The 27,905-nt window shown below is 41.4% G+C and overlaps 1 protein-coding gene across 1 annotated transcript; it reads right to left on the bottom strand.

The window, feature by feature from the left end:
- Window positions 1-1,073: 1,073 nt before the first annotated feature.
- LOC149080935 (nose resistant to fluoxetine protein 6-like) lies at window positions 1,074-20,501 on the bottom strand. Its single transcript, XM_089237626.1, has 15 exons — window positions 19,895-20,501; window positions 15,818-16,035; window positions 14,057-14,171; window positions 13,858-13,945; window positions 11,256-11,347; window positions 10,982-11,152; window positions 10,786-10,879; window positions 9,503-9,595; window positions 7,193-7,358; window positions 7,004-7,083; window positions 6,761-6,883; window positions 5,825-5,945; window positions 5,536-5,722; window positions 3,159-3,301; window positions 1,074-1,459 (listed from the first exon to the last, which is right to left on the bottom strand). Exons 1-15 carry the CDS (start codon window positions 20,208-20,210, stop codon window positions 1,175-1,177), a joined length of 2,292 nt encoding a protein of 763 aa, XP_089093752.1. The 5' UTR covers window positions 20,211-20,501; the 3' UTR covers window positions 1,074-1,174.
- Between the last annotated feature and the right edge of the window lie 7,404 nt (window positions 20,502-27,905).

The raw sequence follows: 27,905 nt of genomic DNA, 5'->3' as shown, positions 1-27,905 counted from the left end.
GAAGAGTTTTCAGTTTCTAGCATTTCTGAGCCAGCTTCTGTTATGACTTTGTGGTTTCGGAACTTTTCGTTGTATTCTCTTATGTAATACTACATACACCGCTTTTAATAGTTATGTGTATCATAATTGTTTCACCGTATTTTCCCCTATTATTTTACTTACTTATATTATTTTATTCCTTTGTATGTTTATTTCTTTGTTCCCCCCCCCCTTAGTGATGCCACCCTGCCATTCACAATAAATAAATAAATAGAAAAAAAGTGTTTTTTATTTCGTTTCTTGAAGCCTCTAGTTCCATGAGCCAGTTTTCGAAAATGCTTTTTGTCGCCCAGGAGGTTTCATGTGCAAGAATTGGATGTTTAAAAAAGAGATAACACTTCACGCAGTTTTTTAAGTCAGGAATAGCTTTAATACCGAATCTTGATAGACGCTGAATGAATGAACGCCAGGGTCTCTGCCACCGGACTTATCCCGTTGCCGAGATCTCTTCCAGCCCAGCTTCGCGGCAGAGTCTGGAACAAAGTGAGTGTGTACACCTAACAGTCTGAGCGTGTAGCTAGTGTTGTGTGTATGATATTTCAGTGCCGCCTTCTATACTTCAAATTGTGAGTGAAGTGTAATGATTGAAGATTTGTAACGTTGTAGGCCTGTTGCTCTCTGTGGCGAGACTTTTTAACGGGGGAGATCGGCTCGCATTCGCACCTTGAAGTTGGGAACCACAGAAAACCAACTTCAGCCGACCACCACTGTGGGGTTGGAACCCGGATCCTCGCATCGCGAGTCCGTCGCTATAACCACCACTCGACCACCACAGCGGCTCTTGATAGACGCTGCAATTATTTTTTTGCATTTATTCTGAATTTTCATAGATGCTGGGATTCATTTTTTGCATGTATTCTGTATTTTCATGATTTCAATTTTAAATTTCCCCCCTCTCCCACGCAATATATAAAATTCGGGGCTAAGGGCGACCCTGAAATTATCAAGACGCCTCTGGCCCCTCGTCTTGTAAGTTCGGCCCTGTACCTGACACTCCAGCTAAAATATTCTAGCACAAGTACGCAACACTAACATCTAGAGACGTTTTTATGTATGAAATACTAATTTACATAAAGTTTTGAAAAAATCAAATGCGTTTCTGTTTTTTTTGTACATTAATTTAGGAACTTTTCAATTAATGGTTCATCCCATTCGTGACTGGAACTTTCGATTCGTTGTCCACGTGAATAGATTTCACTGATCTCAGTTCGACATTAGACACTGCAGACACGTCACCGTTCGTTAACGGCGACTCGTTGTCCTCCTTGACTTCTTTGGCACCGCTATCGTTGCTGTCGGTTGGTTTCGCCTTCCTGCTGAATATAAGTCGATCCAGATTGGAAATCGGAGCTTCCACTAGCAGGTGCAACGGAACAGAGCACATTATCACGACCACCAAGTGCGCAAAGTATTCATATACCTGTAATTGGAGGAAAAAAACCTAATGAGTATGAAATCGAATCCGGTGCGGTGTCGTAACTGCAATGGTCTTTCGTACAGCCGGGGGTCACACTCGTGTCCAGCCAGCACCACCTAGAGATAGAAGGCCTCTGCAGTGTTTGCCATAAACGTCATTCAGACTACCTAGCAAGTTTGCTACATTTTGAAACGCAGCATCCTATTTCGTTTCTTCTTATTCTGGCGTGGAATCTTCCCGATTGGCCCACAAATACCGCATAGCGATTGGATGTGGGGCATAGAAATCGCCAATTCGATCATTTTCTTTTCCTCTCAACGATGATACTGGCACAAGCGGGGAATTTCCTCCCCCGAATATTCTGAGTGAAAATAGACTACTTACTGACGTCACAAGCAGACTGAAGAGGCATTCTATCTCTAGGAGGTGCTGGTCCAGCCTGGCCCGATTCGCTGCAATCCTGATCATTCGCGATTAGTGTGGCCGCTCCACAACTGGCAATGATCGTCAAATGTTGGAGGCAGAAAGGTATATGAACTTTACGGTAAATGTGGCGAATCGGTTACTAAGCATACTCAACAATCGTCTTGGTAAGTTTGATGAATTTCTTCAACAAAAGTTGGCGGCGACTAGCATGTCAGTCGCCAAGTGACCTGACGCTAATTTCCTCGTGTGAGGGCGTCTAGAGCGATATACGTACTGGTCTTCGGGAGACGGTTTCTCTTATCAGTTGCCGAACTTTAGTTTCCCCGTGTGAGGAGGGCCTCACTTTTACCGGCGAATATGTATAATATCCAAGCGTCGTTGGTAAATACTAAAAAATTATCACTTTTACCGGCGAGTGTGCATAAGAACCGAATGTCGTTGGTATTTTTGATAAATACTTAAAATTTATCGCCTTTATCTGTGATTATACATAATACCCTAGTGTAATTAGTGAATTTGATAAATATGAAAAAAATTCCATTTGGGTCAAGTATGTGTGATATGAATATAGTCGGATCCTCGATGTAATGCTAAAAAATTTTACGATGGTACCCCGTTATAATGATACAATACATGTATGCAATATCATATAGTACAATTTAGCATATTTACCAACGTCGTGACATATAGGCAGTATGCGTAATTGCCGGTAAAAGTGATAAATCTGGGGAAATTTATCAAACTTACCAAAATGCTCGGCGATTATGCATAATAACAGGTTATTATGTATAATAACCGGGTTTATCACATTTACCGTAACATACAGTCGATCCCGTTCATAAAGTTCTTGCTTAGTACGACTTATTTTCATGTTCTCAATTCTAAGTAATTATCATTAAGATTTCCCGTTTAAAGTGTTTTCCCGCTTATAATGGTTTCTTTTTGAAGTTCTTCTTCTTGTAAAACGTTAAAAGCGAGATCCACTGTATATATATACTGAAAGGCTTGTCGAAAGACGAGGCCCTTCCGGCCTCTATCTCAAGTCAAAGAAGCCGCCTTCTTTCTCGATCTTCCAATCCGTTTGGCCACAGCAAATACTCTCAGAAGAACACTGGGCAATGCTGGACCAGTCTGTAGACAGCCTATGCCGCTAATACTTCTTTACACAGCGGGGAAGGGGTGAGGGGAGCAAATATTTACGAATGTCTATTGGGCCATAATGGACATGAGTGTGGAATGCGATTGGAAACGGTTATTTTGATAATCAAAATCTTACCACGTTGTAATCGCTGAGGAACATTCTTTCTCTGGTGGAAGCCTTGCGCACCCAGATGACCAGACTCTGCACCAAGTATGCTGAGAAGGTCAGTCTGCTGAAGGGAGCGAATATCGGCGACGACAAAAAGTCATTGACTATTCCTATGTGGAAGGATATGGAAGGAAGGAAACTGTATTAATGCTATTGAATAATTTTTTTAGTCAAGAAGAGCATCTACCAGTAAGAAAACGACATGCCTAATATACAGGGTGTCCTGTAAGTGCTAATGCGGCCTTGTACAGTTTCACTTTAAAAAGTGTCTGAAAGGCGTTGCAAAATTACCCTGTACCAGTTTTGAGAGTGAAAATACAGTGTGTCAAAAATAATAAAATCGAAATTTTTATAGCCCCCCCCCTCTTGTCCTGAAACTTCTGATTAGGAAGTTTTTGCCCTGTCTATCCTGAGGCCAACAAAGAAATTTCCACGTTTCTAAGTTGAATATTCGCTGAGGTATCTGAATTCAGAAATCGGAGAAAAATTGTGAAAGAGCAGCACTAACTAACGGGCAACGCTTCTTTCCCTCGTTTATGCTGTCTTTTCCCAACTTCTCTCAAATTTTTGAATTCAAATATCTCAGTGGACATTTCAGTTAAAAACTTTGAAAAAAAAAAAAATATTGATGGCCTCACACAAGGAGAAACAAGGCAACAAGTTCCTAATTGGAAGTCAGAAGACAAGGACACGGTATGAAAAATTGGATTTTTTTTATTTTATTTTGTTACACACTGTATTTCCACTCTCAAAACTGGAACAGAGTAATATTTGAACACATTTTGAGCATTTTTTTAAAGTGGAAACTATATCACTACGACAGACGGTTGATGAGATGAAGGCCGCATTAACACTTACAGGAGACACTGTATAGATAAATAATTATCAATAATTGATTAATTAACATTAATTGTTAGATAATTTTGTTCCAAGTAATGACCCTCCTCCCGGCCCGATCACTACTAATAACAGGAAATTTTCTCTCTCTCTTATTACTTTTCTGTAACTCTCTTCTTGCTTCAAAGTGGGAACTAGTCGGTACGAATTTTGGTCATGATTTGGTACGCATTTCTGTAGGTATCCCAGTTGTTCACAAACAATAGAAAGAATGTCTAAAAGGAATAGGAATTACTGTCACAGTTTCAGATAGTGGAATGTTACGTATTTTTCACCAATTGGTGTTTTGGTAGGTCAAGTGGCGTATTTGCAAGGGGTGCCCACTGGGCTACAGCCCAGAGAGCAACAGGCCTACAACGTTACAAATATTCAATCATTACACTTCACTCACAATTTGAAGTATAGATGGCGGCACTGAAATATCATACACAACACAAGCTACACACTCAGACTGTTAGGTGCACTCACTTTGTTCCAGACTCTGCCACGAAGCTGGGCTGGAAGAGATCTCGGCAACGGGGATAAGTCCGATGGCAGAAACCCTGGCGTTCATTCATTGGGCTACAGCCCAGGGCAGCAAGTTTGGAAGAGGTGGCAAGTCTGACGAATGAGTGGGTAACGAAATTTGTATAGCCTCCCTACCTCCAGGTGGTAAAACCATAAATACGCCTCGGCGAGGAATGGGTGAGTGAGTGACCAAACGAGTGACCGTGACCGTGAAACAGTTATACAGAGCGCCAGACCCATTTTTAATAATGGTCTACATCTCCTTCATCATTGTGACCACTATTGGCGTGGTCGATTAAAGTACCAAACGAGTAGCCTATAAAGAGTTTTCAAGCATTTGAGTGGACAAAATAGTGACCTAGAGAGAGAGTGTGTGAGCATCTGGAGTAACCCAAAAGGTAATCTAGGGAATGTGTGAGCATGGAGATGATCAAAAAGAGTGAACAAGTATGTGGATGACCAAACGAGTGACCTAGAAAGTGTCCAAGCATCGGATTGGAATGACCAAAATAGTGTACAAGAATGCGGGTACCCAAAATACCGTACAAATATTTGAATGACCAAACGAGTATATGAGCATGGGAGTGACTAAAAGAGCACACAAGCATGTGAGTGACAAGAAGAGTGCCTCAGAAACACAGGCGTATTTACTGGGGCATGGTCTAAGCGAGCCCACTGCGGCAAATATAAGGAATGGGGTCGTCAAGAAAATCAGACCAATATGGGAGAAGGGTGACATATTCGTGTAGCCCACAGGGTGCAAAATCATTAATGCGCCCCTCTGGGCGGGCCATGGGTTGAAGACCCCCCCAACTTTACAGACGTGATATCGAACATGTATATTCACATTTCTTTCATGGGGTCGGTTTTCTTTGCTCTCAATCCAGATTAACAAAATTAAAGAATGGGTATTTCAATATAAAATATTTTTGCAACCTACCAGCGTGTCCTGTAACGCAAGCATACGCAACCCAAGCAACGCCGGCGCTGAATGTGGTACGATGCAGTGCCGCATACACACTAGTGAGGAAACGTCCCGAATCCCTGCCGATGTTCCACGGATGAGCAGTGTAAATCGAAGCCATGCTGATGACGAATGAGGCGGACCATAACATTGCACACGTCCTCTACAGAAATCACATCATAATAATAATGTCACTCGGATCTTTCAATTCACGTAAATGTAAACAAACGAAAGTCACGTGTTCATTTCGTCGCGTTACGCTTACCTTGGATAGCTTGACGTGCCTGTATTTGAGAATCAGGTAACCCGTCAGCATACCGACGCAGTACGAACCGAAATGGGTGAAGGTTCTTATATGTATGAGGTCCACGGTATCGGTTATTTTCCTGAAATCAGACATGAAACAAGTGCCATTTTATCACTATGAAAACGGACTCAATACCGTTAATATACTTTTTTTTAAAAGATTTACGGAAAATTCACCGACGAAAAAAATCACCGCTGGGAAAACTCACGAGCAACAGTTCCAGTGAGTGAGTGTATTAGTGAACGAGGAGAATAACTTTATGAATGGCTGAGTAAGTGACTTTTTGAGTAACGGAATAAATGAGTGAGTGAGTGGCCGTGTGAGCAATCGAGGGAGTTACCAAATGAATGAGCGATTGAGTGAACGACCGTGTGAATCACCGTATATATGATCGGGTGAGTGAGTGAGCGAGAGAGGGAGATAGATTTTGAGTGACCGATGAGTCAGTGACCGTATGATTTGCCCTAGGGGCGAAGCAGTAAGATGCTCGTCTACCACCATGAAGGCTGCCGTCAGATCCGTGGGAAGGGCATATATAAGTTCTTTCCCTAACGAGCTTGAGACGACCACCGACAGATGGCGCCTTCATTCCCGACCCAACTCGATTGGTACTAAACTGCTCTATGGCGATATGACAGGAGCTGGTGTGTAATAAAATAGTAATGACCGTATGTAGTCATTGAGTGGGTGGGTGAGTGATTGAGTGACCGAGCAAGTCAATAACCAAATGAGTGATCAAGTGAGTGACAGTACGAATGACGGAGTGGGTAACCAAGCGAGTGAGTGAGTGATTGACTGCTCTACCGAGTGAGTCAGTGCACTCACCCACTCACTCACTATTTCACTTTGTCGGTGAATTTTCCGCACCCGGTTTAAAGCTGGCCATCCACTTACTGTTCGTTTGCAGAAGATATCTGTATGAACGGTGGTAAGTCCCAGGAATAAGTGATGACTCCCACGATGGCACTGGTTGCCACAGTTGAAACTCCCATGACGATGTAGCCAATCTTTGACGATCTAGATGAGAAATATTCAACTGTGTATGAAACATTATTTTTCTCACGAATATGTCAAAAAGTAGAAGATAAAGATGCTTAAACGGGTATTTGCAAAGACGAAATGCTCCTAAATACTCACCTATGCAAAGCGTACAATACGAATAAGGAGAGAATATGAAGTTGCAAATCAGCTGACAAGTACCAATTCGAGTGAATGCACTTGAATTTGAAAGAAAAGAAACATTTTAGAATGTTGTTAGTCAATCTCGAGTGACGTTTCTACGAACGAATCCATTCAAGGGATGAATATCGGTCGTCACAAACTTACGATGGACTTCATCGAGGTCCAGTTGGCGATGTACAGCAGCGACGTCCACCAGTTGTTCTTGCAAGACTTGAACTCTGTGTCCATTATCTCGTACCAGAAAGGTCCCGAACTTATCAGTGGAAGCAAGAAGAAAACCCCGACGACCATCATCATGGCTGGCGTCAACCTGGAATAAGAAGATAAAATCAGACTATGGTCTATATACCAGAATTACTGGATCTCGCATCTTACAAGGAAAGGGCCCCAAGGTGTCATAAAAGAAAAATTATGAAAAGAATTCAAATATATTCATCTTAGGTCGAGATTACACTATAAAAGTTTGATAAAAGTTATTTTATAAAACTTGAAATATACAACCGATAAGACCATCAGCTGCATTTTCTCAGATGTAACCGATATGCTTATTGGATGGATTTCTTAAGTTTTATAAAAGAGTTTTTATCAAACTTCTATAGTGTAATCCCGGCCTTACCCAGAAACACGTAAAAACAAAAACAAAAAATTAGCGGGGGAATGCAATTATTAATTACTTTACGATCAAGGACGTAAGATTGCATTCAAACACCAGTGGAATAAATTCCAGCAAGTTCTGTTTTCTTTTCTCTCTTTTCATCATCGCGAAGTTTTGTTGCAATCCTATATAATTTTCCCCTGGGTTTTATTATACCCTGATAGTGATTTCCCCCCCCCCCATATATGGTTTATCTTTCTCATAAGAGTGAAAGAGAACAGGTAGGGTGAACGTGAAAAGGGAAATCGACTTTGTACTAACACGCTTATCAACTTATCTGTTATACTATTTTACTTTTCCATTTTTCTCCCTTCGTTTTCTCTTCGATTTTTTTGCTCCCTCTTTTTCTAACGCGCGATTAGGTTAGGACAAGGTTGCCATATTTATCGCCGATTCCTCAAATAGAGAGCATCCGAATTTCTTTCAAATCGCTTGTAAGGGGCCGTTCAAGTATTACGTCATCATCGATGGGGGGGGGGGGGAGGGGGTTTCCGATTTGCTGACTTTTGATGACAAGAGGGTAGGGAGAGGTTTGGATAATGCTTACGTCATCAACCCCCCCCCCTTTATGAAAATATGAGTTAGGATTCAGAGGGGCAGAGATGATGACGAAATTTTGCTGACAAGGGGAGGGGGTCAAAAATGGCTAAAAATTTGCTTACGTAATACTTGAATGACCCCTAAGAGAAGGAGTTAAAGGCGCAAGAAAAGGATTGAAAACGATAGCAGTTGGCTAGTCATCGCCTCTTGCGCTTCTTGGTGATATCTATATAAAAAATACATTTCATCTTTCCTCCAGCTTATCATGTGTTCTAGAGAAACTAGTTATTTTTCTTTTATTTTCTGCCTTTGTCTGTGCTGTACTGAATCCAGTGCCGTCTTAAGGCATGGGCCCACCCGGGCACGGCCCGGGGGCCACAAGAGGAAAGGGGCCTCACAAAAATGAGATCTGATTGAAATTTTAAAGAATTTGCCTGGTAGGGCCTCAGAAAAATCACTTGGCCCGGGGGCCCATGATGCTCTTAAGACGGCCCTGACTGAATCATGTGTTGTTTGAATGACGCCAGACTCTGGTGTTGCGGGATTTTTGAATTCATTCTTTGCCTCTATTTGCCGTTCAAATTATTAAAATATTTACTTGGTCTTTTTTTTTTTTTTTAGTGTCCCGTAATATAATTCCGGTAATTTTTTTTGAAAATGTCTCCTTAAGCCAGGTTTTCCTAGGAGCAGGTTTCCTGTGCCACGCGCAACGTGATTCGCCCAGCGCGATACCCCGCCCACTCACCAATAAGAAAAGCCGCATGGCTGTTCTCCTACCGAGCGCAATACGCCTGACGACAGCGCTTTACGTCGGGCGTGATTGGCCGACTGCTTCTGGAGGAGTCAAATGCGTCGTGCGCCGCGGTTTTGCCGATATTCTCTTCACCCTTGTGTATTTTCTTTCTCTTCCCTTCAAACTGGAGCATGCAGACGACAGAGTAGCTGATGCCAAAGCCGTATACTATACCGACCTGATCTGATGCGCCCCGCTAGGAGAACATTAACGCACAGCGTGATTATGTAACACGTTTCTGCCGACGGGAAATCATACGGTTCACGCGGCGCAAAACACCTATTCCTAGGAAAACCCGGCTTTAGCACCCTTTCCTTGTTAGAGCAAAGGCCAATCATATTTATTTTTTTAGTAAATTTATAGTGTGAAAAAATTGCTTGTGATCAAATATTTTTGCGACACGTTAAGTGAAATGGATCGGATAGGATAATTATAAAAAAAAAATGATTATGAATGATTATGCAACCTGATATATCGTCGTAAGATGAAGATCGGAACGTTCAGTTTTCCCTTGGTTTTCTCCATCATTTGAATGCAGCCGTAGCAAGTTAGGAGGCCACTGCAAAGAGAAATTTTTCAACATTTACAACTTGAGGTACAGGGTGTTAAAGAAAGGACTTTCCTAACTTGAAATGACATAACTAGGAAACACTGTATTACAGGGAGATGAAACAGGTATTGCGTTTAATGGAGCAGGAATGGAGTGGGGGTTTCTCTCCCGCGACCCCGCTTATAAAATGCAACCGGGAACTTCCAGGGATAATGGAAGAAGAATAAGGTTGAACCAGATCATATTTCTGTACTGAATTAGACATACCTGAAGCCGGTATCACACTATAAAAGTTTGATAAAATCCCTTTTATAAAACTCAAAAAATCCAACCAATAAAGCTCATAGGTTACATTCTAGCAAATGCAACCGATAATCTTATTGGTTGAATTTTTCAAGTTTTATAAAATGAGTTTCAGAAAACTTTTATAGTGTAATAGCGGCCTAAGCAATTTTTATCTCTAGAAGCATTCATTTTAGAAGTTTGAATTAATAAATTTCGAATAAAATTAATCTTATTAATAGATAAATTAATAATTTAGGCACATAAAATTTCACCCTTTAGGCCAGTGGTTCTCAACATTTGGAAGCCCACGGCCCGGTTTCATTCATTTTTGTAAGTGGAAGGCCCGGTCAAACACAGAATTAACGGAAAGTGAATGGGGGAAAGGGAAACGGCAGATCAGTCGCGGCCCGGTATGAATGATGTCACGGCCCAGTACCGGGCCGCGGCCCGGCGGTTGAGAAACACTGCTTTAGGCGGCATTGAGGAGACATCTCGTCAATCTCTTGCCTCTTATTTTAGCATTGACAAGCCCAAACATTTTGCAATGCTGAAAAAATTTCCAATAAATTGACGGAACAGTGAGAATCTTTAATAAATAAGTCCCCTGAAAATTCGTTATCTTCTTCTCATTCATTTCAATTAATTTATTTACCCTTTAAGCGGCATCGACGAGATATCTCGCCTGTTTAAAAGCTTCTTATTTTAGCATTGTTATTTCGTAAAGTTGATTTCTCGATAGAACACTTTTTTGTTCTTATACCGCTGTCTTCGTAAACCTGTTGAAAATCGGAAGAAAAATCCCTTAAAATCCATTTCAAATATAGGGAGTCCTTTCTGAAGCACCCTGTATATCAGTCATTCAATTGTTATCTATAGTTATATCATTTTCTTGTTTTTTCTCATGGATGTGATACCTTAGCAAGAAGAATGGTTCCACCGATAGCCATCCATTCAAGATGACCTCCATCTCGGGAGAACTAAACCAATTCTGTGTCTCTTCTGGGTGGCCTGTCAAATAAATAAAAAAAAAGATGATATGTGATAATCAGCTAATTATTAATTGCGTTCGTCGTTTGACATTCTTCAAATTCAATGAGGGGAAAACCTTACGAAGAAGTTGGAAGTTCGTCCAGACGTATGTATGGCCGAGTATAACCCAAGCTATGCTGAAAGCCCTGATGCCATGCAGGGCATTCAGCTGGGCCTGACCTTTCGAGGAGGACATCAGCTTCTTGTAGTTGCTTGCGAGGGAGAAACACAGCAGTACGTTTACCGCAGAACCTATGAGCAAAATGTTCATCCATCATTGGTGTCATGAGTTATATGTTATGTCCATCTATATAACAGTTTTAAAATAAATATAATCAGTTTATTTAGTTCTTACTGTATCTTCCTTTGAAGAGTTTTCTGGATCTTCCTATGATTTCGATGCACGTACTGGCTGAAGCTACGAAAGCCAATAGGAACAGCACGAAACTGGAAAAAGCAAACATTACACAGGGTGTGATGATATAAAATGCTCAAAAGGCGTTCACAAGTTACCCTGTACCAGTTTTCTGAGTGAGAATACAATGTGTCGCAAAATATAAAATCTTAATTTTTATTCGGTCCCTTTGCCCTCTAACTTCCAATTAGAAAGTTGTTCTGAGCCAAACAAAAAAAAAAATCCCATGTTCTGAACTGCAATGTGCACTGATATATCTAAATTCAAAAATCGGGAAAAAAACTGCAAAAATTAACCGACAACGCTCCTTTCCTTTTATTTATGCTGTCTTTGCCCAAATTTTCTCCACTTTTGAATATCTCGGTGAATGATGCACTTAGAAACGTGGGATTTTTTTCTTTTTTGCCTCAGAAAAAAAAAGGGCAACAACTTTCCAATTGGAAGTTAGAGGGCAAGGGAACCGTATAAAAACTTGGATTGTTTTAGTTTGTGACAAACTGTATTTTCACTCTCAAAACTTATACAGAGTCATTTTTGAAATCAAAACCATGCGTCTTCGACGAACGATTGACGAGATAATGGCCGCATTAGCACTTACGGGACACCCTATATAGAACAGAGTTCTTCAACCGCTAGTCCGTCCGGAATGAAACATTTCACCCGCTTTATAATTTTAGATAATTACATAATTAGTGGGTCACGTAATTCATGCAGTCGCTATAAAAATTTTTAGATTTTACATAAATATTCTACCGGTCTCCATGTATTGGTTTTTATTTCTGTCTTAGCCACCAGAAAGGGGTCTGTGAATTATAATTATTTATTTCTTATCGGTCTCCAAATTATCTCTCTAATTTATTCACTTTTTTCTGTATTTCCCCTAATTGTTTCTCCTATCAATTTCTTTTTTCGATATACACTGGTGAAATAAATTAAGAGAATTTGCATATTTTTTATCGAATTTCATGAAAAGAACTGAACTGAATGTAAAACCACTGCTTCTAGACAAAAATGCAAATCTTGTACGTCAAATACGTAAGCGTACACGTGTGTGTAGGCGGAGCCAGTAGAGAAACAGCCCTTATAAGCGCGCGCGTAAGTTAAGACGCATTTCGTTCGCTAGCACAACTCGGCGAATTTCTTGGTGTTATTTTGCAGCAATCGGTTGATTTCAAATTGTAACAGTAAAAATGAGTAACCACCAACGTTTAGACGATGGAATGAGGTGGCGAGTTGTGGGGAGGATAGAAGCAGGCCAATCTCAAGTCCAGATTTGTAGAGAGTTCAATTTAACGCCCAGCGTCGTGTGTAACTTATGGAAACAGTTCCAGGATACCGGATCCATCGAGAGAAAGCCTGGGCAAGGTCGTCCAAGAGCCACGACGGCCAGAGAAGATCGCCATTCGTCGATTATAGCGAGGCGTAACAGGAGTGCTACAGCTCTCTCGTGACTTGTATGCAGCCACAGGAACCCGTGTATCGAGGGTGACTGTTTCCAGAAGACTTCATGAGAGAGGGTTGTTTGCAAGAAGACCTGCTGTTTGCGTCCCGCTCACTTCTACGGACAGGAGAATCCGTTTATCATGGTGCAGAGAGCATAGAGATTGGAGTATGGATCAATGGGCGATCGTTCTCTTCACTGATGAGTCCCGGTTCAGCCTAAGCACCGATTCTCGCCGTACGTTCATATGGAGAGAACCAGGGACCCGCTACCTACCGTCCAATGTCCGCGAAATCGACCATTATGGCGGAGGAGGTTTAATGGTCTGGGCAGGCATCGTGTTGGATGGCCGCACACCTCTCCATGTCTTTGAAAGAGGCACTGTGACTGGTGTGAGGTATAGGGGATGAGGTCTTGGAGCCCTATGTTCGCCTTTTCAGGGGTGCAGTTGGCCCTGAGTTAATTTTAATGGACGATAACGCGAGGCCACATAGAGCTCTTCTGCTCGACGATTTTCTAGAGAGTGAGGATATTCGCCGGATGGGTTGGCCAGCCAGATCCCCAGACCTTAACCCTATAGAGCATGTCTGGGACGCTCTGGGGAGGGCAATTGCAACTCGCAACCCCCCTCCGGGAACCATCCAGGAAATGAAAACAGCGTTGCTGAACGAGTGGGACCAATTGCCGTAGGAAATGATAAACTGCCTTATTTCAAGTATGAAATCACGCTGCGAGACCTGTATATCTGTAAGAGGGGACCATACTCCCTATTAATCCATCTATTAACCCATTTTTTTTATTCTGCAACCGTTGTTTCATACCTTCCGACACCAACGAGTGTTACGCACGATCATGCGTGTGTATTACAATTATTTAATAGTTATTTGTTTTGTATTGTATCAATGTAAGTACATATCAAATTTCATTAAAATCGGTTCCAGTAGTTCTAGAGATAATCGACCAAGTCTGCAAATTCTCTTAATTTCTTACACCAGTGTAATACAGTACACTCAATGGGGTCTGTGGGTAATATCATCTCTACAGGAATGTGAAATTACAATAAAATATTGTTATAATATTTTTTTACCAGCTTATACTTACACAACTATTATTTGAACAGCGCTGAACTGGACTGGCTCTTTGACATAACATCGAGGTATAACGATGTTCATCCTGATTCTCTCACCAACTATAAAGATAACATAAAGTAGTATAATTTTTTTAAATAATTTCTTATATAATTTTTAATTCTTCAGCACATACACACAATAGCAAAAGTACGGGTTCGATTTGGTTATACCAGGTTTTGCGATGGCTCTCAAATCGTCCTCGCTACAAGCCGATGGAACACAAACTCCGAAACGAAGCTTCAAGTAATGAAAGGCTACCCCAGCTGTCAGTATCTCGTCAGCGATCTGTAAATAATGATCAGAAATTAATAATGTAATGCAGGGTTGCATGACCTCCAGGCCGTGGGCCAAATGCGGCCCGTAAACAAATTCCATCCGGCCTGCGAAAATTATTCCGGTAAAAAAGTATCAACGCATACAACACGATAAATGCTTAGGCTGACCATATTTCCTTCATAAAAATACGTGAAAATCAGGATCCATACTGGATATCACCAATTACAACCAAAAAAAAAAAATCTCGAAGGCATGTGAAGTTGCCAATCACAGTCAAAAATTAATTGCTTAAGTCAAGTCAAGTCACCAATCGCAGCCAAAAAAAAAAAAAAAAATTAGTCAGAGGCGAGTAAAATCGCCAATTTCAACTGAGAAATATTGTCAATGGCAAGTAAAGTTGCCAATTACTGCCAGAATATCGTTAACGACAAGTAAAGTTGCCAATTACTACCAAAAACAAAATTGTCAGAGGCAAGTAGAGATGCAAATTACAGCTAAAAACTTGTCGGAGGCACCTAAAATTGCCAATTACAGTCAAAAAATTATAATTTAAAAAAAAAATAAAATTATTATTATTATCATTTTAAAACTTTCCTTCGATAATTATCGAAGGGAAGTGAAGTTGCCAAAATGCGGGGCAAGCACGCATTTCGGCTACTCCCCCTCCCCACTTGCAATGTTGAAGGATAGGTGAAAGGAGATGAAATTTGTGCCCGCTGTTGTGTGGATCCCCCCCCCCCCCCCAGTTACAGCCCTGTTCTGGTTCGTGAGCTGGAAAGGTTGTGCACCCCCCCCCTAAAGGCCCGTCATTTCCACTTTTTCCGACGGGGAGAGGGGCAAAGAGTATATATATACAACTCGATATATATATACAGGGTGCATAGCAGATGGGGTATGTCATTTCACTGGCGAACCGTTGATCCTAGAGGTATACTTCCAATTAGAAGTCACACGGGGACTGTATAAAAAACGTTCTTTTTCTATTTTAATAACTATACAACCCCTTGCAACAGGAATGACATATCTGAGTACTACACGTTATTTGGAAACCTTTTCTAATTGGAAGTGTACCTCTAGGATCAACGGTTCCAGTAAAATGCCTTACTGTCGTACCCCTCAGGACCGTCATTTCAAATTTTTCCAGGGGGGGGGGACAAAGGACATATACTCATTGGTCATACATAATATTATATGAATGTATTTGTGTATATATATATATGTACCATTTTCAGTGTAGTTTTTATAGCCGGGGGGGGGGGGGCCTAGCAACAGCTCGCCTGACCCCCAAAATGACGGGCCTGCCCCAGTTTGCTATATATACACTGTACATATATATATCTCAACTTGTTTGTTTGTGTGTGTGTCCATTCCTATTGTATTTAATAAAGTCGGGGGGGGGGGTGGCTTTTAACAACCGACGGGCCTAACCCCTCGTGAGATATATACAGTCGAATCCCGTTTTAACGAATACCGTTATAGCGAAAATCTCGTTTTAACGAACACTTTTCTAATCCCCCAAGATAAGTTTACATAGGGGCAATGCAAAAACCTGGAATTCCATTATAACGAAGTGATTTCTTCGGTCTCTTGGAGTTCGTTATAACGGGATTCGACTGTATATAAGTTTGGACACGCCCAAGATAGACGGAACTTACTGTTTGCAGTGGACCAGCTTTCTTTTGAATTGCCATAGTGAAATTCCTCGGTATAGGCGGCATGTACGGTTTCGCTTCGACGGCGCAATAAGAGCCCCTGAACTCTTCGGTTCCATTCTTGAAAGGCACTGTTATGCTCAGGCACTGGTCGAAAGCACCGAAATCGGAAAAGGTCCCTTCAAACACTCCTGCCGGCGGCTTTGACGTTGAGTCAAGCACTGAAACCAGAGTAAGAGAAAAAATTTGTTCACTATCTGTACGTATCAAAAATCTTTAAGCAATGTAAATGATATGTAATTACGTTCTTTCTTTATATATACAATGGGGAAAAAATCCTTGACACATTTCGAAAATTACTTTGACAAAATATTTATTTGACAAAAACGTGTGATCTGCACTACAATAGCTATCACGGCGTAGAAAAATTTTACTTGATCAATCAGGAAACAGTTCAAAATATTACTCATAGATGGCGCTATATCAAAAATACGAAGGTTTCGACAGCTGGTTGATGCGAAGATAAATCCAGGAAAGAAAATTGAACTGCCATTGCGTATAATCAAACCCACGTCCTCGCATTTGCCGCGTGAGCACTCTAGACCAGCGTTTCTTAACCTTTTTCAGCTCATGGCCCCCTATGGATCACATTTTTTCTCGTGGCCCCCCTGTCCTATCCAGGGCCCCCCCCCTACCCTCACCCAAGATTGAGATACACTCTATATTTTTATTATGAATGAAATTTTAATAAATCGGATCAATCTCTGGAATCCTGGCTAAGCACGGACTCTAATGGCAGGTTATCATCTCTCCCAGGAGTCAAATTATATGTTAAAAAACGGTCTGTGTAAAATACGGTACGATCCAACGAACATACACAATAAATCGACATTCCTAACACATCACACCAACCGTTGCTCTGGCTGCCCTAAATACTTAGCTGGAAGTAACAGCTTACATATGAAAATCATAGTATCAGATTCCATATAGTGCAGTCCCCCTCCCTCCATTATAGACATGAAGATCCGGGTCATGCCCACATAGACCCAAGGGTTAAGACACCCCCTTCTATGAACGGATCTGATGAATTCTGAAAGTAGTAATATTTTTCAACCACGTTTCACTTTTAAAGCTTTTTTCTCTTCACAGTTCTCTGACTCCCTTCACCACCTGTCGTGGATCCCCTTTCTTCTGATTTTCTCCCGTGTTCCCTCCCCCCCTAGAATATCTCAGGACCGCAAGGGGGCCATATGGCCCCAGATTGAGAACCACTGCTCTAGACCACTAAACGCTTAACGCTTGCGTGCGCTGAAAGGGGAAGCTAGATACACTAGATGGCGACGTATCCGAAGATCTTAAGCAGTGTCAGTAATGTGAGCTTTAGCCTGAATTAGGGCGGGTTTTCTTTCTTTCATACTGAGCACAACTCTGCTCTATCGTCTATTGGAAATTTACTTCCGAATGAGTTGCACCGGAAGTGTGAATGTGTGTGTGCCTAAGAGTCTAAGTGCGTATCCAGTGTCTCATTTTTCCGTGCTGCCATCTATATTTCAGAAGCAAAGTGAGTGAAGTGTAATGATTGCATATTTGTACTGTTTGTAGGCCTGTTGCTCTCTGTGGCGAGACTTTCCAATTGTGAGATCGACTCCGCATTCGTGCCTCGAAGTTGGGAACCATAGATAACCAACTTCAGCCGACCACCACGTTGGCACCGGTGGGGGTTCGATGGGGTTTTCTGACTTTTCATGACGGAGTGGGGGGGGGGGTGAATGATGCCTAACGTCACCTCAACCGCTCTTTATAAAAATGTGAAATATTCTTAATGCCAACTTACTCGTTTTATGCCAAAAACAAGAGTAAACTTTCCCTGGTTTGTGGGCACCTGAAATAACATTCTCCCTATTGACGAGTCCTCTATAGCAGTGGTTCTCAACCTTTGGAAGCCCGCTGCCCGGTTAGTTTATTTTATGTAAGTGGAAGGCCCAGCAATGTACACACGCCTAATGGGGTATAAATGGGTTAAAGTGAATCGGTGGACTATTCACGGCTCAGTTTGGTTGATGCCAGACCCCGGCGGTTGAGAAACATTGCTCTACAGAGCCAATTTAGTTACCTCTAAATGCCAGGAGAGCTCTTTCAGCATGGCCCAGCCGCGAGGTAATCCGCTTATATCCCGCAAGGGACAGATCGGGAAGCCATGTTTGGTGTTATGGTCCGTTCAAGCGTTCTAGAAATGTATCTGGGTTGCTTAAGTACTCTAGAACTGTGTCACGGGTTCATGAATGTTCTGTGAATGTACCACAGCCCTACTTGAGTGATCTGAAAATGTGGCATGGGTCACTTAAATGCTCTGGAATTGGGCCACGGGTCGCTCAAGTGATCTGTAAACATGCCGCTTAGTACATTTTTACAAAATTAGGTTTAACGGGGGGCACAGTCCACATCAGATAACCCCTGGGGCCGCATTTGGTTCGTGGGCCAAGGGTTTAGCATTTGTGGCTAAGAGGGTAGGTTATAATGAATTTCTTGAAAATAAATTTTGAGTGCTTAGCCTTCAAATAGCATTGAAATTAACAGAAATTAATTATAACATATAAAGGCATTTCGAAGTTTTGATTTTTTTTTGTCGTCGGGAGGGGGGGACACAATCCTCCCTATGCCCCCCCCTCCCCGGATTGCGTCTCTAATCCCAATATGAGTTAAAAGGGGGGGGGGTTTCTGACAAGGGGGAGGAGAGAGTCAAAAATGACTAAAAATCTGCTGTCGTAAATTGAAGAGGGCCGCACGCACAACTCTCCTTGCACCGGGCCGTTAAATCACTAAGACCGGCCCTGGGTCATCAAACATTAATTCTCCTTGGAAAAGTTTGTTTGGAGGATTTGAATTTCAAGTATTTTGGCGGAACTTCCCCCCCCCGCAAATTAGTTAATCTGTAGGCCTAACCCCCCCCCCATCGCATCTCACTCGTAATATTGAAGAGGGCCGCACAACTGCTCTTGAACCAGGCCGTTGAGTGACTAAGACCGGCCCTGGGCCATCAAACCATCGTCCAGGAAAATAAATCAAGGGGTTGAGGACCAAGGTATTTATGACAGAGGGTCGGTCAGTCTTGTCCAATTCATAGCCAGAGAATTTCCGAATGAGAAAATCTCGTACAACTTTTCCCCTTATGTCAAGGAGCAGTTGAGGCGCATATTAGGTTTTGCCGCGTGTGAACACACACCACACGAATTTTGTCGCCATTCTCCCTAACTTCCTTGGCCATTTTTTCCTTAAATTCGCCACCTTTTACTAAAACCTGCTTGTTTAGCCTTCCCTTCCCCCCCCCCCCCACGCAAGTGCACGTCTCTAAAGTCACTCTTTAATCATTCACGTGCTTGCACACTGTTTTGGTAACTCGCAGGCTTGCACTCTGTTTTGGTCAGTCACACATCCATAGGCACCGGGGCTGAGGCCATTTGTGGGCCCCCCTCAAATAAATTTTGTGGTGGGATCCATGGCTTGAGTCAGCGCCCTCTGCTCACGCTCTTGCACACTGTTTTGGTCACTCCCATACTTGCACACGCTCTAGGTCACTCACTGACTTGGTTCCTTGCTCTGTAGGCCACTCGTTCGGTCATTCATATGCTTGCTCACACTCTAAGTCACTCTTTTGATCTCTCACGTGCTTGCAAACTATTGGTCATTGTTTTGGTTACTCACTGACCTAGTGCCTTGCTGTCTCGGCGGAGGCAGATTCATCCAGGGGGTTATAAAAATTTTGCCACCCTTCTCCTATTCTACTAAATTTTCTTGGTAACTCATTCCCCAAATTTGCTTTAACAAAAGAATAGTGACAGGGGGGGGGGGGGTATAATACATCTAGCCAACAACGGGGAACATTCAGACATTCCAGAATTGATAGCGGAGGAAGGTGTCAGTGGTGAACCGGTTTTGGGGGGGGGGCATGGCTTCGCAAAATCGAACATTAAAATCACCCGCGCTGTACTTTCGACTCTCAAAATCGGTTTTCATGTCTGGTCATACCACAGACTGAAAACGACGTGCTGTGCAGAATAATGTAAATTTAAATGAACTTACTACGCACGGCCCACAATTTGGCACTGGTCAAAGACGCTATAAATTTCAACAAGGACCGCGTGCACTTGCTGGACGTGCCATTCGGGGAATTGTACTGCATCAGGTACGGCAGTATCCTCTTAACGCCATCTTTCAACAGCTTCTTGATAACAGCTTCGACGTCCTTCGCTCTCTTCACCGAATCCGGTACAGCCGGCACACTCGCATTAGTCTGCCCAGTCGAATTTACCGTTATTACTCCAGTATCCGGCACGTTTTCACTGAGGCACACAACGAAACACGGCACAATCACAGCCACAAGGAACGGAATCTTCATATTTCAGAAACGAAAGTACTTTTCCCACTGACAAGATGATAATAAATCCGACCATAAACTTGAGAAATTCCGATCAAAATGTCGGAAAACGAAAACAATAATCTTCCGGCACCACGAAAATAATTTAATGACTAGCTCTCATGATGGAAGCTTAACTCAATTTGCGGGCCAAACTACTCATTAAAAGTGGAGGCCAATCGTTTTCCGACGCAAAACAGCAACAAGAAATCACGTTAGGCCCGTCTACTACGTCACACGGCCACAAACACCGGCATTTTATCTGTATTGAATAGAAAACCAAAACAAGAAATGCGAGTAAAATACCTTCTTCTCTTCCTCTTCATCTCTTTTCGATATTCCAAACAAGTTTCAATGTCATCCATTACAACAGTTTAAAATCTCGTCCCCCTCCGGCAATAAATATCGCGTTTGTGTGTGTCTCGAACCTTACGTGCGGTTTCCCTTTTTTTTTAACATCTCTCTCCTCATCATCGCGAGAGACATTTCATTTTGTTCCGCGACGTTTCGAGGTCGGGAAGTGAATCTCGTACGTTTTGACAATGAAACATTAATTACATGTTGAAGAATGTGCGTGTGTATAGAATACGAGAGATTCATTTCATGAAGGGCGAAATCGTATCGCATTCTACGTCACACGTGCTCAATCCATGGCCTGCAGGGCAAAGGTGGCCCTCGGAGTCATCTGGCGTGATTGTAAAAACCAACCAAGGGGGGTACATTTGCAGATGACTTGAGTAACCGGCGGCACAATTCCAGATGACTGAAGTGACCCTCGTTGCATTTACAAATCACCGCGGCCCGGTTGCAGAGCACTAAAGTGACCTGCGGCACCGTTCCAGAGCATTTCTATGACCAACGGCACATTTAAAGATCACCAAAGTGACCAACGTCCCACATCACTTGAATGAATATTTACAGATCACTTAAGCGTTCTTTTCGACACATTCACAGTTCACTTCATCGGCCCACGGCATTTGTACAGATCACTTGAAGCCTGCTGCACATTTTCAGATCACCCGAGTGGCTCGAGAAACATTTCTGAATAATTCAGATGGCCCACACTCTCCAAAATGTTGAGCACCCTCCATTTTAACCTATAGCCGGCCTAGCAGATATCAGTGAATCCTTCAAATAATGTCATCTATTAGACTGTTTAAAATCGCTTCGCCCTCCTGCAATAAATATCGTGTCTGTGTGACTCGACGTTTTACGCAGTGTTTCTTTTTTAACATCTCATCGCGAGATTTTACATCTTGTACGTTGACAATGAACATTAATTACATGTGGAAGAATGTGTACCACAAATCGCGAGATATATCGTGAATGTGAACCGATCATGCTGTCTACGTCAGCTAGAGTCTGCTTTATCTGGTGTTGGCTCAACCCATGGCCTGTGGGCCAAATGTGGCCGCCCTCGAAGTCATGTGATGTGATTGTAAAAATGAACCAAGCGAATTTCCACATTACTTCGGGTCAAGTGACCAGAAGCACATTTTAGGGCAATTAAGCCAGCACCTCCTAGAGATAGATCTCTAGGTGCTGATTATAAGCACAGCCGAATCAACACAAGGCCAACGAAGCTAGAAATCACGACTTTGTCCGTCTCACCTAGCGAATATATCCCCATACGAGTATATGAGTCTATCCCCCCCCCCCTTCGAATATACATAAATATATTCCCCCTACGATCATCACCAGCGCGTCAGACAGGATGTCACGTGACCAAACACATCAAGTCGGTCCGCGAATCGGATGAAGTCACGTGATCTCTATCACCATTGGCCTTGAATTGAGTCGGCTGTGACCCGCGGCACAATTCCAGATAACTTAAGTGTCTTACGGCACAGTTCCACATCACTCAAGTGATCCACGATGCAGTTCAAGATCGCTTAAGTGACAAGTGGCACAATGGTAAAATGCTCGTCTGCCACCGTGAAGGTTTCCGTCGGGTCCGTCCCACGTTCGAACAGATGGAGGAATATAGATAGAATATTTTTTTCCCTTAATACACGTTCTTGAGGCGATCACCGATAGATGTCGTCTTCATTTCCAACCCAACTCGTTAACGGCAGTAAATTGCGTACAGCGTGTGGTGGATTTAAGTGACCCCGCAGCACATTCCCAGATCAGTTTAGTGACCCGCAGACTATTTACAGATAACTTAAGTATCCCGCCGCGCATTAATACACGTCGGAGCAGCAGGTGCTCGAGAACCCACAGTATTTTGTTGCACCAGTCTGAACATCCTTAAAATAAATTCGGAAATCGATATCTCCTATATAAATACCGATTCGAGCACCCGCAGGCGTAAAACACTTCCGACGCTAATGACTTGAACGACCCGCAGAACATTCACAGGTTTTTCTCATACAATTGTTCCGTTCTTTCAACGAACCTCTCATTTTAATGTCATCCTCACTAAAATAATGGATGCAGATAAGACTCAAAGCATATAATATGCCGAAATCTGCGACGTGCGTCCGCAGAACAATTAGTAATTTTGCAGAACAAGATGGAAGAATATTAATAGAAGGTACAGAAAACGATATTGTGGGGATTTTTACCGCAGAACGTTTCCAGTCAGCCGAGGTAATGACGTTATATGATAATTGTGACTATATAACTATGAATTTATCACCGATATTTGTCATGCTTTTTTTTCCCCCCGGAACTGCATTTCAACTGCAATTTCCATTGTCTTCCCTCAGTAAAGCCGAGTTTTCCTAGGAATAGGTCTTTTGCTCCGCGTCAACCGAACAGTATCATTTCACGTCGGCCGCAACGTGTCACGTAATCACGCTACGCGTTTGTGTTCTCCTAGCGGGGCGCATCAGATCAGGGCGGCTATATTATAGTATATGTGCTTGGTGGTTCCCAACTTCAAGGCGCAAATGAGCCGATGTCCCCGTTAAAAAGTATCGCCACAGAGAGCAACAGTCCTACAAACAGTACAAATATTCAGTCATTACACTTCACTCACTTCACTTCTGAGATATAGATGGCAGCACTGAAAAATCATACATAACACTAGATACGCACTCAGACTGTTAGGTACACATAATTACACTTCTGGCACAACTCACTAGGTAGTAAATTGCTCATGGCGATATAGACCTGAGTCGTGCTCGGCTTGAAAAAAAAAGGATATGTCCTTGGCATCAGCTACTCTGTCGTCTGTATGCTCCGGTTTGGAGGGAAGGGAAAGAAAACACAGAAACAGTGAAGAGAACATCGGCAAAAACGCGCGGCGCACGACGCATTTGACTCTTCCAGAAGCAGTCGGTCAATCACGCCCGACGTAAAGCGCCGTCGTGAGGTGTATTGCGCTCTGTAGGAAAACAGTCATGCTGCTTTTCTTATTGGTGAGTGGACGGATGATACGCGCTGGATGAATCAAGTTGCGCGCGGCACAGGAAACCTGCTCCTAGGAAAAAACCCGGCTTTACCAACCGGCTTATAGCAACGTATTTGCCATATTCGAGAACAAAATTTTCCCTATTTTATAATAATCACATCACCGTTTTTTTCGTGAAATATATATTTTTTTACTGTGAATTGTAACAAAATCCCTAATTTCAGTAACTTCAATGGTAACTGGCAATTTATTAAGAATTGCATGATTTAGCAAAAATTAACGATATCCCGCGTATAAGATCGCAATTCCCCGTATTTTTCTTGATGAATATAGTCACCCAAAGATATTGAGTCTAGTTTTTTTTTTTATTTCTACCCATGAAGATATTACCAATATGAATTTCACAATCGATAACTTTTCATTCAATTAGAATGAAATTATCAAGTCTGCCTGCGAATCACATTTTGGTCCGCGGACGATAGTTTGAGAAACGCTGCTATAGAGGAATATGGCCGACGTGCGGTTTAGTAGCAGCACGTTCATCTCGGTTTCTCAGGTTTGAAATTCGATGTTCCTAACAACACGCGCTCAGAATATCAGAGAACCATACTTTCAGTTTTACAACGTTTCCTAAATCCTAAATATGACATAGTGGCCTGTGGGTTCCGACTGAAATTGGCAAACAGTGCATACCCCCGAGTCATTTCTTAGCCATCCTGGACTAGTAGTGCGATTTTCGCCATGGTTGTATATGTTATTATTTTTAAACTAGTTAGAGTTTAATATTACCCATATTGGGTTATTAATCTAGGGGGAAAAGAAAGCTTAAGTAGGCTGGAGGGGAAATAAAAAGCAGAAAGTGTCACTCAACAGGGCAGTGACAGAATGTCACTTCATCAGCCTGTTAGGACGTCATTAAGTTATAATTAATGCTATTCTTTTAACACTAATCATTCATCATAATGTATATATTACCTACTCTCATTTTTATATTTAGCGTCAACTATATATCATATTAATAAATGCGATTATATGTTATTAAATGCAGTTAATTATGATAGTACTATAACATTTTAGTACTATAACTTTAGTACTATAACATTTTAGTACTATAACTTTAGTACTATAACATTATTTGATTAAATATATATTATCTACAAAATTTGATATTTTAATATCAAATTTTGTCATTGTCATTTCAATGTCTAATTATTTACACTATATATAGTTGCTTATATACATTTTTCACAATCCCGGTACCTCCGGTCTTTTCATAACCAGAAAGTTTTTGGGTCTGGAAAAAGCTGATGTCTGATCTTTTGGGTAAGTGGATATTTCCCTAAGATGTTGGTATTCCGACTCTTCAAGAGTTTGGAAGAGATTATTAGCCAGCTTTTGAGCAAAGGCGTGTATGGTGGGCATTCCTATATCGTTTCTTATACTTCTATTCCTGATGAACCAATTGGCTCCCAGCATAGCTCTTATTGTTTTGTTTTGATATTGTTCTAATTTAACCATGTGTTGATTGCTCGAGTAGAGCCACACTGGTGCAGCATATAAAAGTATGGATCTGATAGCCATTTTGTATACATTTAATTTGTTCTTGATATTCAATGTTGATCTGCTTGCAAGTATGCGTTTTAAAGTGTGTTTTGCTACGTCTGCTCTTTGTATTACATAATTGCGTTGTTGCACAAATAAGTACAAGTACAAGTACAACGCCACAACAGGCAAATTGCCCAACGAGGTGGCTGACTTAAGACCCTCATAGATCCCCGAGCCATTTCCCCCCCCCGGAACCCCCAATGAATCGGTACATGCGGGAATATGCGTGTACGTGTAGTGCAACCTGACGTAAAGTTTTTTTTGTTTCTGTGTAATGCTTGTTATGTGTAGTGCTGCCATCTGCCATCAGTTTTTCTAACTATGAGTGAAGTGTTATGATTGAATGATTTATCGTTGTAGGACTGTTGCTCTCTGTGGCGAGACTTTTTAACGGGGAGATCGGCTCGCATTTGCGCCTTGAAGTTGGGAACCACAGAAAACCAACTTCAGCCGACCGCCACTGTGGGGTTCGAACGTTTGTCAATTATTATTCCCAGGTATTTAGTACTTATAACAGGTTCGATGAATTTTTCCCCAACCACTATTCCGGCATCTGGAGGTAGATCTAGTTTTCCTGTGATCCACATAAATACTGTCTTGTCTGCATTAAGTTTAACTCTGCTGTTTTCGCACCATGTTTCGACTTGATCAATTAATTCTTGTAAATTACTTAATGCCTTCTGTGGTTTTCTATCTGTACAAATTATCATTGAATCGTCTGCGTACAGCGCAGTAATACCCTTAATTGCCACTGGAAAATCATTCATGTGATAATTGTGGGGGCAAGGTCCTATAACACTGCCTTGCACAATAGATGATCTAATTCGTCTAGTTGTAGATATTGTGTCATTGATTTTTACATAAAAAGTTCTTGCTGCGAGATAATGACGTACAATTTTAATTATGCTAAAGGGTAGGGCCATTCTAATCATTTTATAGAGCAACCCCTCATGCCACACTTTGTCAAATGACTTACTTAAATCCAACAGTGCAACTGCATCATGATAAATTCTAGCTTCTTGGAGTGTTTCTATAACTCTTAATAATTGTGTGGTTGTAGAATGACCGTCTCTAAATCCATGTTGTTCGGGCCCAATTGTTGGATGAGATTTTTCGTAAGTGTTGATACGTGTTACCACAACTCTCTCGAATAACTTTCCAAAATTACTAAGCAATGAGATGGGTCTCCAATTGCTTGGAAAGTGCAAATCTTGGCCAGCTTTTGGTGTATAATTTTAACAATTGCTGTTTTCCAGTTAGATGGGAAATATTTGAGCTCCAGCAATCTATTAAAAATTTTGACAATATATTCTAAAATATTATTGGGCAAATTCTTCAGTGCCATATTCGAAATTAGGTTGGCTACGAGTTTACAACGTTTTAGTTGTACTTCTGAACTATAATATTAATTAACCTAAAAAATTATCGAATTATATTTTCAAGTAAAAACAATAAAAAATAAATATTTAATGTGATTTTTATTTAATTTTCTTTAGTTTACGATATAAATTGTTGAATAAAATCATGCAATGATGATTTTTTTTTGTGAAAAATTAGTTGTAGTTACATTTCACGACACTAGATGACAGGTCCCAAAAATATTCAAAAAAAAATATATTTTCGTTGCTTTAATTTCTGGCAAAGTCTTGATAATTATCAATAGTTTTTGTATGTTTCTGGAAGAGCAAACACGCCATAAACGAGCATTCACGGTGCATGATTAAAAATCGCTCTCACACCCCGAAGATTTTGATTTTATTAAGCGGCTAATTTTAATAGCCAGTGAATATAACCATAAAATGTTAAAAATATATTTCCGAATTGTATCAAGTAAAAGCACCGGTATACAGGAACGGATCCATAAAGGGGAAGGAAATGAGATAATTCATGAAATTTTCACAACTTCTCTATGATACACTATTGCACACAACAGAAAATTAAACAACAAATTCCTTCCGAAGAAAACTTCGGCTAAAAAAACGGGTAAAACCCAGGACATTTCTCAAAAAAGTCGGATGAAGAAAGAACAGGACTGTCACGGAAAATACGGGATTAAAGTCACCCTTTTCAAAAAACAGAGAGCTCTAGATCCGGTTATTCGCACTAGTAAGTGTAATTGAATTTCGTGGGCCGGTGGAATAATTTGCGGACCAGCAAAAAAAAAAAAAACAAATGCGTAGTACAAAGAATTTTCAGACCGACAAAAGAGAAGTAGGGAAAATAATTTGCGGACCGGCTTAAACAAATAAGTGAGAAGAAACATGAATTGTGGTAATAATTTGTGGTCCGGTAAAAAATTCCACTTCGCTCCACTATAACCACAGCCTCTAAAGCCGGGTTCACACCCGTAAAACAGCGCAGTGCAAAAACTGGTTTTTAGGTTTGGCTAGCACAGCGCGGGCGATTTTAATGGTCAATTTCGCGTAGAACATCCCAAAACCGGTTTTAGCGCTGGGGAATTTTGTGGGTACTGCGCGTGTGGAACCGGTTTGCATTTCCAAAAAACAAAAGTTAATGTAATTGAAGCATCAAGTATTTTGAACTCCGCAAGACTCCAGCATTAGATTCTTTTTACATACGGTAATTAGCGGAGGCAGCAGTGAATAGGAAAAAAAAATTATTTCAATAAATAAAATGCGTCTTCTGTAATTTTTGCATAATCATTTCATGTGTGTGTTTTTACTTCATATTTCAATAGTATAAACATTTTCAAA

Source organism: Pholcus phalangioides, unplaced genomic scaffold (genome assembly GCF_987345545.1).
Source record: "Pholcus phalangioides strain wild (caught in Gottingen) unplaced genomic scaffold, Ppha-v1.0 ptg000010l_1, whole genome shotgun sequence".
Taxonomy (NCBI): domain Eukaryota; kingdom Metazoa; phylum Arthropoda; class Arachnida; order Araneae; family Pholcidae; genus Pholcus; species Pholcus phalangioides.
Note: the sequence above shows the minus strand (reverse complement) of the source record. Positions and strands in the feature narration are given on the sequence as shown.

What these genes read in the sequence shown, in the direction of transcription:
- LOC149080935 (XM_089237626.1), bottom strand. Translation starts at nt 20,210, where the DNA reads ATGAAGATTCCGTTCCTTGTGGCTGTGATTGTGCCGTGTTTCGTTGTG. An exon ending in ATATCTTCTGCAAACGAACA is followed by an intron (nt 5,946 to 6,760) that starts GTAAGTGGATGG and finishes GTCTGATTTCAG; the next exon opens with GAAAATAACCGATACCGTGG. An exon ending in GGCACGTCAAGCTATCCAAG is followed by an intron (nt 5,723 to 5,824) that starts GTAAGCGTAACG and finishes TGATTTCTGTAG; the next exon opens with AGGACGTGTGCAATGTTATG.